Here is a 10860-nt window from a genome sequence, read left to right as displayed (position 1 = left end):
GCAATCCTAGACCTGTGCTCAGAGCTTTCTGTTTCGATGGTAACCGAGTGCACGCTAAAGGCTTGCCCCTCACCACAGAGGGTGGTGTCCTTGAGCACTGCATTCTCCAGCCCAGGCTCCCTCTCCAGCGTGTTCCTGCCTCTCACTGTGCCTATATATGACCCTCCCCCTTTCGTGCTTCTGTGGCTGTGTCCATGGCAACACAATGGCAGGGAGTTCCCAGGATCCCTGATATTGATTGCTGCTAGTTTTCTGGTCCCCAGAAGGGCTGGATCTCAAACATTAGCCCTGTCTCAATATGGTGGCTAATTGTGTAGTGCTTTGAGACATGGGGGCTGGGTGATGGAATCGGTCACATCTTCAGAGCCTGCCTTCCACCTGGGCAGAGTCATCCCACGCTAGGAAGAGCGGCCTTCACTGACCAGGACAACCCTCGGCCCTGAAAGCTCAGCTCTAACGGATTCCCAGTGGAGTGGCCCAAGATGTTAAAGTGGCATTAAACATCCTTTTCTGTCTTGCAAGCCCAGCCTGTCTGTAGTGTAAGCCCAATTCACCCTACTCCTTTCTATGCTCCATTCTGCCTCTAATCTCATCCAGACAGCAGCTCCTCTCTGCAGTCCCACCAATCAGCTCATCTGTAGTTTCGTGCCAGCTGTCCAGCCGGTCCTCGCCTGGTCAGAAGCCCACCAGATCTGGGCTTCACCATAGTGAAGTCTCTTGATGCTTCCTGCCAGGTGTTCTACATAAACTACATATGTAGAGAGGGTTCTGGCTGCTTTTCACTCGTAAGGCTCTCCTGTCAGCCACGTGAACACCCTGGTGGAGATGGCTCGGTGGGCTGGCCGGGAAGGTGCTGCTGGCATTTGCAGTGCTGGGCTCAGACTTGGAACCTTGTAGATGCTATGCAAGTAAGTGCTCTATACCGAGCTCTTTCTGCAACATCGATCCTAAGGTGCATTCGAGATTAGGAAGCACTGCCTTTCTCTTCGTTTTCTTGTCACGTGATCTTAAGATCCTGCTATGGCATGTATGTGCTGCTCTGGTCCAAGTCTTATCCGAGGTTTGCTTTCATTTCCATCATGGGAAGGGAGCCGGGCATGGGAACAGTCTACCGGGGACTGTCTCTTTTAGCAGATCTAGACCCAAGTCTCAAGGCTCCTGCCATGGCCTTCCTTCCTCCCGAGGACGCTAGCCTGAGAACACACAGTGTCCTGGCTTTTCCCTCCTCCTCTGAATGGAGCCATCTAAGAGCCACAGCTCTGTGTTGTTAGGCACCAACCCTCCAGGCGACATATCATAGCTGCTGCAACTCAGCAAATACAGATCCTCCCTCGCTTCTCAGTGTGGGGAATTGTCATTTTTATTTATTTGTGGGTTTTTTTTTGTTTTGTTTTGTTTTGTTTTGTTTTGTTTTTGAGACACGGCCTCACTCTGTAGCCCTGACTTGTGGGGAACTCTGTATACAGGCTAGAGTGGCCTGAACTCACAGAGATTCAGCTGCCCCTTGGAATGCTGGGATTAAAGATGAGCATCACCACCCTCAGCCCTTGTGGGGAACTCTTACTGTCATGTGTCAGGAGTATGAACACTGGACCATGTCAGCTCTGAAGCCAGGCGGGACATGCCCCAAATAACTCTGCAAAGAGGAAGAGCAAAGGCTTCATGTTGCCACAGGATGTATGGTCACCATCCTTGCTGCTGTGACCAAGCATTTGACAAGCAGCAGCGTGAGGAAGGGTGGGTTGGCTTAGTCTGGCTGTATGGTTTGGCAGGATATGGACTATCATGGCAAGACCGCATAGTAGCTGGAGCTGGCGGTGACCGACAACATTGCATCCCCAGTCAGGAGGCGTACAGCAGCGATGCGTGTTGTCCTTTCATTCAGTGTAGGACCCAAGCCCTTGTGTGGTGCTGCTGACGACGGGATGGGTCTCCTCAAGTCTACTAACCTCATTAAAAAAAAAAAAAAAAAATCCCACGCTGGGCATGGTAGCACACACCTTTAATCTTAGCACTCTGTGAATTTGAAGCCTGGTCTATGTAGCGACCTCCAGGACAACAGAGACACGCTCTGAGAAAAAACAACAAAAATGGGATTTAACGAAGAAGAAAGGAAGCCAGGCATGGTGTGGCACATGCCTCCCAGCACTCAGGAGGCAGGCACAGGTAACGTCTACACAGCAAGTTCCAGGACAGCCAAGGCTACACAGAGAAATCCTGTCTCAAAAAAAAGAGAGAGAGAGAGAGAGAAGAAAATCCCTCATCAAGTTGACAACCAAGATGATCCATCACACTCTTAAGAGCCCTTTGATTCTCTTAAGTCGTAAGCCTCTTGGAAATGGAGCCAATCTGAGCTGTCCATTAACAGTTAAAGAAGACGTGGTGTACATGCACGGTGCACTTTTATGTAATCATAAAAGACCCAAAACTCTCCAAGCAGGACCCAAACTTAAAGCTTTATATATATGGTGTTTGTATATAAATATAATTTATATTTACAATTCATATTTATATTTATATAATTAAATATAATTTATATTTATATAATTAAATATAATTTATATTTAATTATATATAATTTATAATTTAATTTCCTTATATAACAAGGCTTGAATGTTGAGGAGGAAGTAGGTAAGAACTAAGGAACCAAGAAAGATCAAAAGGCAAGAGACCTCTAACCTGCAAGGTTAGGAGGTCATGGCCCCTGTGCCCTGCAGTACAGTGGATGTCTGAGAAGACATTCTCAGGTAGTTTTTAGCAAACCAGCTTTCCAGGGCTTTTGAAAGGAGATGGAGATAGGATCTAATGCTGAGGACATGAATGGCATGAACACACTTACAGAGATCACAGGGTCCTGGGGAAACTGAGCTGTGACTGCTGCTGGAGAGGGATGGACCATATATATATGCTGTGTGTGTGTGTGTGTGTGAGAGAGAGAGAGAGAGAGAGAGACAGAGAGAGAGAGAGTGAAAGCGAGCAGGAGATCATCTTAGGAAAGGGTGGAGAGCCATGAATTGGGGAAGGTGGCCACCTGGGCAGAGGAGGAACAAGTAAGAGAAGATGAGGAAACGGTGGAGGGGAAGGCAGTGAGAGAGGAGATTGAATTAGGAAAAAGTGTAATGACACACATAAAAATGACAGCAGCTGTGGGAGCACGCCTTCAATCCAGCACAGGAGAGGAAGCAGCAGGTAAACCCAAGTCTGAAGCCAACCAAGGCTACACAGAGAGACCCTGTCTCAAAAACCAATCTTGACGACAACTAAAAGAAAGAGAAATGATATACTAAAAGAAAACAGCCTATGGTTTTGTGTGCTGACCTAAAACATTTAAACAATTGCCTCTGCACCAGGCGGTGTGGCCGTGGCTGGCTGGATTTTGTTCACATTTCTACTGCCGAGACCCGCTTCCAGCGTGCTCCCAGGATAGCAAGTTTCGTTCATTTGCATAAATATAGGCACGCGCCATCGTCCTTTTATTTTCCAGGTAGTATTTTCCAGCACTGATTACAGGATTTCCTCTGACCATCCGGTGATATTATACATATTAAACTTCAGTTTAAGCTCAACTTTTAACATCCGTCTCCTGCCACAGCTGCACACCGCCAAGCACACCAGACGCCTACCGCTACAGTCAAGCATCAACCTCCAAACGGTTTGTTCCCAGTTAAGAATTCGGAATACGTGGCGGCTCACAACCATCTATCAAGAGATCTGGTGCCATCTTCTGGCGTGCAGGTGTAAAGCAGGAAGAACACAGTGCACATAGTAAATCAATCTTTAAAAAAAAATTTTTTTTTTTTTTTTAAATTCAGAATACAGCTGGGGGCACCGGGGGCACACACCTTTAATCCCAGCCATCGGGATTCTCTGAGTCCCAGGCCAGCCTGGTCTACAGAGCGAGTTGGTCATGCTACATACACAGCCATGACACATACACAGAGAAACCCTGTCCCAGAAGCCAAAAGGATTCAGAATGCACATGAGTTGAGGAGCTCGGAAGCGGAGGGCGGTGTGACCCACAGGTGTGAACCGACCACTTCATTTCAGGGCCTCCATCACAGCGGCAGCGATCTCTGGGACGCTTTTGTCCACGCTGATTTGGATGAAGTTTTCGGGAGCTGACGGGGGCTCCAGAATACTGAACTGGGACTGCAGTAACTCGGGCGGCATAAAATGTCCTTTCCTTTGGAGCAAGCGACCAGAAATGATCTCGAATGACCCGCAGAGGTAGACCACCAAGAGCTTTGTGCCAGCCAGCGCTTCTTCCTTTGCTGGCTCCTCACTTGGCGCATGCGCACCACCATTTCCTCGTATCAAGATGTCCCTGTACATTTTCTTCAGGGCTGAACACGCCAGAACAACATGCTGTCCCAAGGCCACATTTCTGTTTCCAAAATATAAGAAATAACACACACACAACCCCAAAAGGATGAGGATTGCAAAATGAAGGCACTTAAAAAGCTGTTGATTCTAGGCAGTGGACTAGTCTCTCTGCCAATGGAAAGTGTTACTTGAAAATGGAGATTAAGCATTGGGTGTCCCCAACCTTAAACTGAGGAGCTATCATCAGCGAACGAAATAATCCGCAGGCATCAGTCCCTCCCTTGTCAAATGGGCCCGTTCAGAGCTGACCGCGTGCCTGGTACGCTAAGAGGATGGTTTTGCTCCATCCTCATGGATGCACCTCGTTGTGGTTTCAGACATGATTTTTCTTTTCAATTTTGACTGGATTATATTACGGCCAGATGACTTCATACCTTAGTAAAATGTCGTGCAAGCTGCACAGCCAGGGAATCCTGTCCTGAAATTAGAACAGACTCACAGTAGCTTTCCCAGTATTGCTTATACAGAAAGAGTTGTACAGCCACAAAAGATGACCTTACTGGTTATGGCAACTGGGCATGAACAGGCTGGGGGAGGGAGATGGCGGTGGGGAGCCAGGGCCACAGGCCCACAACCACAGGAACATGGTCTTGTTCTGGTGTCAGTGGCTCATTTCCTAATAATCTAACTTCCCTTAAGCTGATTAGTCACATGTCACACCTCCTCCCAGCTCCCCATGGTGTCTTTGAGGCTCACAGGCCCCATACTGTGTGGCTCACCTATTCCTTCAGTGCATCTGACCAGAACCTACAGCTAAGCTCATGACCCGCAGCAGAGCTCTGCCCCAACCCTCCATTAACGTCCTCATGTGCCATTTGAACTGGTCTTCCAAAGTGACTCTTGCATTACCCGTGCTTAGCCAAGCTTGCCACATCCAAGCACTAACAGAGAGGAAAAGCATGATACTGTTATCATAAACTTTTAAATCTTAACTCCCTGGATAGTTTTTTTTTTTCCTTTCTAAGTTTTTGTTGTTTTATTCTCTGAGTATTTTGCCTAGGTGTGTATAGGTGCACTGAGGACATACAGTGCCCGGGGGCCAGAAGAGGGCTGGGGAATCCCCTAGAACTGGGGTTACAGGCAGCTCTGGGCTGCCACGTGGGTGCTGGGAACAGAACCCCAGACCTCTGCAGAGCAGCCAGTGCTCTTAAGCACTGAGCACTGAGACACTTATCCAGCCTCTAAAGAAGCTCCCGGGGCTGTGTAGCAGAAGGTGACTCAGCCCAAAGTCCCAAGAAAGCTCTACCTTCCGTCCTGGGCTCTGTGAAGTGTTGTCACCACCCCCACCCCCCACCCCGCCTTCCCTGCACCCTACTCCCTTTTTTGCATTTAAACAGTTCAGGTTCACTTCTGCCTTTGGTGAACTGTCAATACCTTTAGCTCAACAGGCAAAATCTGGCCGCTGAGGCCTCCCCGAGGAGTGGGCTAGGAGCCAAGATAGGAAGGATGGACATGGGTCACTCAGTGAAGGAAGAAACACATTCCAGATGTCCGGGGGACAGTGGACACAAGCCCTGTGAGGGAGGAACGTGGCTGTGGGAGGAAAGTGGCTGCATGGCTCCTGTGGAGATGGAGGAGTACCTAACATTTCTAAAGAGACTCAGAACCTAAAGTCAGCTAAAAGCCTAGAGGGCCTCAGAACAGTGGCGTGGTGTGGTGGTTTGAGTAAGAATGGCCCTGCAGACTCAGATGTTTGAATAGTTGGTACCTAATTGACAGAACTTTTGGGGAAGGGTTAAGAGGTGTGGCTTTTTTAGGAAGTGTGTCACTGGGGTCAGGCTTTGAGGTTTCAAAAGACTTGTACATTGCCAGTGTGTTCTCTGCCTCCTGATTCAGACTGACGTGTTCCGTTTCTCCTGCCACACATTTGCTCCATGACCTCTGAACTGCGAGCCCAGTTAAATGCTTTATTTTATAAAATGCCTTGGTCACGGTGATTTAGCAACAGAGCAGTGAGATGCGTGGCCACATCTGAGTTTGCAGTGGGGTTCACCAGAACAGTGTCGGGGAGATGAAAGGACCCGGAGACACTAACTTCCCTGGGTGAGCCCAAGGCAGTCTCTACCTTACAGATCAAAACTCTGCAGCCAGCTGTGGCAGACTGGGCAGAGGTGGCTCAATCCAAGAAGTTGGGGGTCTAGGCTAACAGACGTGGAGGCGTTCGTTACACAGATGTTGGGCAGCCATTGCCAGTGTTACCTGGTCACTCAGTGGTACCCCCTTCTGCATCTTCGTCCGATTCTCTGCAGAATGGTAATCATCGGCGTCATAGAATTTCCATCCCAGCTTTACAACAGAGGGAAAGATATATGCAGCGTCAGCAAGGCCCATGTGACAGTCACCAGGAGCTTACTGGGTGTAGACATCACTAGTCTGAGGCTGGCCCTCTCATCACTACCAAGAAGAAAACTGTATTGCCATGCTAAGGCATCTGCACAAACCATAAGCCAGAAGAAAGGGAGAAAGCAGTGGCCAAGAAAGCAGCAGGTAAAGGATTTTACCTTGGAGGCCAACAGCGCACCCACTGTAGATCTGTGGAGAGAATACAGATATTTCCGTTTCTGCCCAACACAGGCAAGTGTCAGCTGTTTTGAGATGCCCTTAACCCTGGAGTCAACAGAGATGGCGTTCACTGTCCTTAGGAACACCAGTGAAAATGGATTAGCCAGAAAGCAATGTATCAGATCTAATTAAAACATTGAGCCAGGTGTAGTGGCACATGCCTGTTATCCCAGCACTTGGAGGCAGAGGCAGGAGGATCTCTGTAAGTTTAAGGCCTGGTCCACACAGTGAGACACTGTCTTGTTTGTTTGTTTGTTTGTTTGTTTGTTCGTTCAAGACAAGACAGCCTTGGCTGTCCTTAACTTGCTTTGTAAACCAGGCTGGCCTCAAACTCAGAGATTCTCCTGCCTCTGCCTCCAAGCGTTGAAATTACAGGCATGCACCATCTTGCCCAGCTGAGACACTAGCTTGAAAAAACAAAACAAAACAACACCCTCCCCAACACACACAAAAAACCATAGAAAGTTTTTTCTCAATAATCAGTGCTTTGTAGCTATTTGTGGTGGTGAGCACCTATGGTTCCAGGGCATGAGAGGTGGACACAGGAAGGTGGATAGCTGGCTCTCAGCAGTTTGGATGGCACACTGAGATGCTGACTCAGAAAGCTCGAAAACAAGAGAATCAATGTTTTAGGCCCTGCTGTGTAGGTGTTTATCTTTTGTGAGAGAATACGGAATGAACAGCATGGTAGTTTCATCAAAGGCTTAAAAGAGAGGGTTGTTTGTTTTTTTTTTTAAAGTACTATTGCATCTGTTTTGTGTTGGCCAACTCCTCGTGGGCATGGGGCCTGCCCTGATGTGTGGTTGGTACATCTAGTGAAAGAGGGGTGTAATAGAGTTTAAAACCCAGCAGCACTGTGTAAAGCTCAGGGGGGCTCAACAGTTAGAGCACTGGCTGCGCTTCCAGGGGCCCTGGGTTCGGTTCCCAGCACAAGCTGGTTCCCAGCTTGCAACCATCTGTAACTCTAGTTGCAGGGAATCTGATGTTCTCTTCTGGCCCCCATTGCAGCGTACCTGTGTGGTACTCAGACATACATGCAGGCACAAAAACCCCGTACACATGAGACAAGCTCAGTGACTCAGCACCTGTTAATGCAAAGCACTCCAGGATGAGAGAGCTGGTGATGGCCATCACTAATGACTGTCCCTTGGCTGACTGGGCTTTGCAGAGGAACTGAGCCACTGTGTTGTCCATGTGCCTCTAGGTTACCCAACCAACTGAAAGAACACTTCATCATTCATTACGAACACGGGTGTCTCGCCTGCATGTGAGTTAGTGTCCCGTGTGTGTGCAGTGCCCGTGGAGGTCAGAAGACGTTCTAGAACTTGGGGTACAGCCCATTGTGAGCTGCCGTGTGGGTGCTGGGAACTGAACTCAGGAGTTCTGCAAGAGCAGGCAGTGCTCTTAACCGCTGTGCCAACTCTGTAGCCCCACCTCAGCCAATTTTTATTGAACATGTATTACCCACCGGTTCCCAGATGGCAAAGATGAGACCACCATGATGTTCTATGATTAAAGGTGAGTGCCACCATACCTGGCCTGAACCAGAGTTTTGTACAGGAAAAAAAAAATTCATTCTTAAGGTCCAATTAGATTAATAAATGAATAATTTATGAATAAACATGCTAGCCACCAACAGTAGTCTATGAGAAGAGCCAAGTGGATTTGAGTGTCAACTGGGAGGAGGGAGGTAGAAGAGAATGGAAAAATCCACTGTCTCTGCTCCTCCAGAGGAGAAGGATGGAGCAAAGAAAACTAGAGGACAGGATGCTAGGATATGCACAAGGGACCACAGCAGGAACAAGGCTCAGAAGCAACAGTCGGATCTAAGGTTACAAGCCAAACTTCAAGGCCCATATGTCTCCCAGCTGGCCTGAAAGACACTTTCAAAGACAGTAGGCTGCTGGGAAGGCAGAGGCAGGAGGATGTCTGAGAGTTCAAGGCCAGCCTGGTCTAGAAACCCTGAGGGGGGAGGGAAGGAAGACAGGCCACTAGTGTCAGCAGCAGCAGCATAGCAGGCCTTTAAATCCTGGCAATCCTAGTCTACAGAGTAAATTCCAGGACAACCAGGACTACACACAGACTACTAATTTTGTTTGCCTCAAAAGAACAAAATTAAGAAAGAATAGAATAGAATAGAATAGAATAGAATAGAATAGAATAGAATAGAATAGAATAGAATAGAATAGATTAGAATAGAATAGAATAGAAAAGACAGTAGCCAGTGGAGGAGAGGGAAGAAATGCAGAAAAGCAGATCTGAAAGGCTAAAGCTTATCCCAGCAGGAGTGGAGCTGGACCCCTTGCCATCACCACCTGCCTCCATCTCTGGCCTCCATCTCTCGTGCGGAGTGAGTTCCCCTTAGTTTATCACCCCCGAAGTTGCTAACCCTCAACTGAGTTCTCATTCGGCTCCTCCATCGAGCCCCCACCCCAGAACTCTGTTTCTAAACCAGCCCTTTAAGGCCACTCCATCAGAAAGCAAACACCGCAAATGCCCTCCGGCTCATCCTTGTCTCTGCCACAGGGGCAGTCTGAGCACCTCCTGGGCGCAGCGCTGGACAAGATTGATGGGGTTTCTCATGGGGAAGAGACTTGAGAACACAGCAAACCGGCTTCCCAATTCTACCACAGCGGGATTCTCTGCTCGGCCGTTTCTTTTCGTTCATTCTGTGTGCTGGGACTGAACCCAGGGCACGACAATCAAACACTTCACCACTGAGCTGCGCCCACGCTCTGGCCTCTGCGTTGCGTTTCACTTTCAGTAGAAGGAATCTTGCAGTTATACGGTGTCCACCAAACCAAAAGCCTACCGCTTGCTTGCTTCTGACCTGGCTGTACTAGGCTGCAATGTAACTGCGTATTTTGTAGAGACCTAACACTTTTCACGTGAACATTCCAGCTTAAGCAGGAACACGATCAAGGAAGACTACACCTTGCAGGGTGATCCTCACTCTTCAAAATACTATTCAGAAAACTCACTATCTGCCCAACCAGACAAAGCTCTGTAAAGACCCAGGGCGAGGTCAGCTGTTGGAGGACTTTGCACCCTTCCACCTTGTTTTGCAAGATGTCTCCAGGCCCGGGCTTGTAAGGCTCAAGGCTGAGAAGTGTGCCCGGACCCGCATTTCCTGCGTTATAACTTTCCACTCTGTGCTCCTGCGGCCTCTTTACTCCGGGCCATCGTTCCCCGGCAGCTAGCCACCATCTGCATGGCCCCTGCGTCTCATCCGCCGAGACCCTGGGAGAGGCAATGGTGCAGCAGAGCAGGGGGGGTCTCGGCAGGAGCAGCAAAGGCAGGGCTCGGTGGGCTCAGGCCGCCCTACCGCCTCCCCGCTCCCGCCCGCTCGCCTGCCGCCTCCACGACCTACTTCCCGGAGCCGCTGACGCCCATCACTAGCAGCACCGCAGGTGCCTCCATCTCCCCGCTCCTCGGCGCCCTCTTCCGGGTCAGGCCCCTCCCAGGCCCTGACGCCACAGGCCACGCCCCCGCCGTTCCTGTGCTGACCGCTGGGTGGTGCCGCCAGAGGGCACCTGCTGTCGTTTCCAGGTGATTGTGTCCTGCAACAAGGAATCCACCGGGACGCACGGACAGTAGTAAAAATAGACACGCTTTACTAAGAAAGACAGCAGTGAAGGACAAGGAGTGTGTGTCTCTCTCTCCTCTCCCTCCTTCATCTCTCTGCCTCCCTCTCTCTCTCCCTCCTTCTCTCTCTTCGCTCTCTCTCCTCTCTCCCTCCAGGCGAGGGCTCCTCCAGAGTTACAGAGAGTTGCAAGCTGCTAGGGTAGATCCTCTGTAGGAGCAGCAAGTGCCCTTGACCAGGTTGGCCTCGAACTCACAGAGATCCGCCTGCTCTGCCTCCCGAGGGCTGGGATTAAAGGCTTGCGCCACCACTACCCGACTTTATATATAATT

At 49.4% G+C, this 10860-nt stretch overlaps 1 protein-coding gene across 2 annotated transcripts; it reads right to left on the bottom strand.

Annotated features, from left to right (window-relative positions):
* Positions 1-3770: 3770 nt before the first annotated feature.
* On the bottom strand, positions 3771-10393 carry Idnk (IDNK gluconokinase). Of its 2 annotated transcripts, XM_055629395.1 has the most exons (5): positions 10316-10393; positions 6885-6915; positions 6583-6669; positions 4758-4801; positions 3771-4384 (listed from the first exon to the last, which is right to left on the bottom strand). In XM_055629395.1, exons 1-5 carry the CDS (start codon positions 10363-10365, stop codon positions 4039-4041), a joined length of 558 nt encoding a protein of 185 aa, XP_055485370.1. In that variant the 5' UTR covers positions 10366-10393; the 3' UTR covers positions 3771-4038. The 2 variants fall into 2 exon arrangements, with proteins under 2 accessions (XP_055485370.1, XP_055485371.1); XM_055629396.1 differs by lacking the exon at positions 6885-6915 and having other exon boundaries at positions 10316-10378.
* Between the last annotated feature and the right edge of the window lie 467 nt (positions 10394-10860).

Source organism: Psammomys obesus, unplaced genomic scaffold (assembly GCF_907164565.1).
Source record: "Psammomys obesus unplaced genomic scaffold, mPsaObe1.curated_primary_1811, whole genome shotgun sequence".
Classification (NCBI taxonomy): domain Eukaryota; kingdom Metazoa; phylum Chordata; class Mammalia; order Rodentia; family Muridae; genus Psammomys; species Psammomys obesus.
The sequence above is the reverse complement of the archived record's forward strand: the minus strand, read 5'-3'. Positions and strand labels throughout refer to the sequence as shown.

Coding starts and splice junctions, on each gene's coding strand:
- Idnk (XM_055629395.1), bottom strand. CDS start 10,365: ATGGAGGCACCTGCGGTGCTGCTAGTGATGGGCGTCAGCGGCTCCGGG. Junction 6,670..6,884: donor GTGCGCTGTTGGCCTCCAAG/GTAAAATCCTTT, acceptor TCTGTTGTAAAG/CTGGGATGGAAATTCTATGA. Junction 4,385..4,757: donor TTGCACGACATTTTACTAAG/GTATGAAGTCAT, acceptor TTTTGGAAACAG/AAATGTGGCCTTGGGACAGC.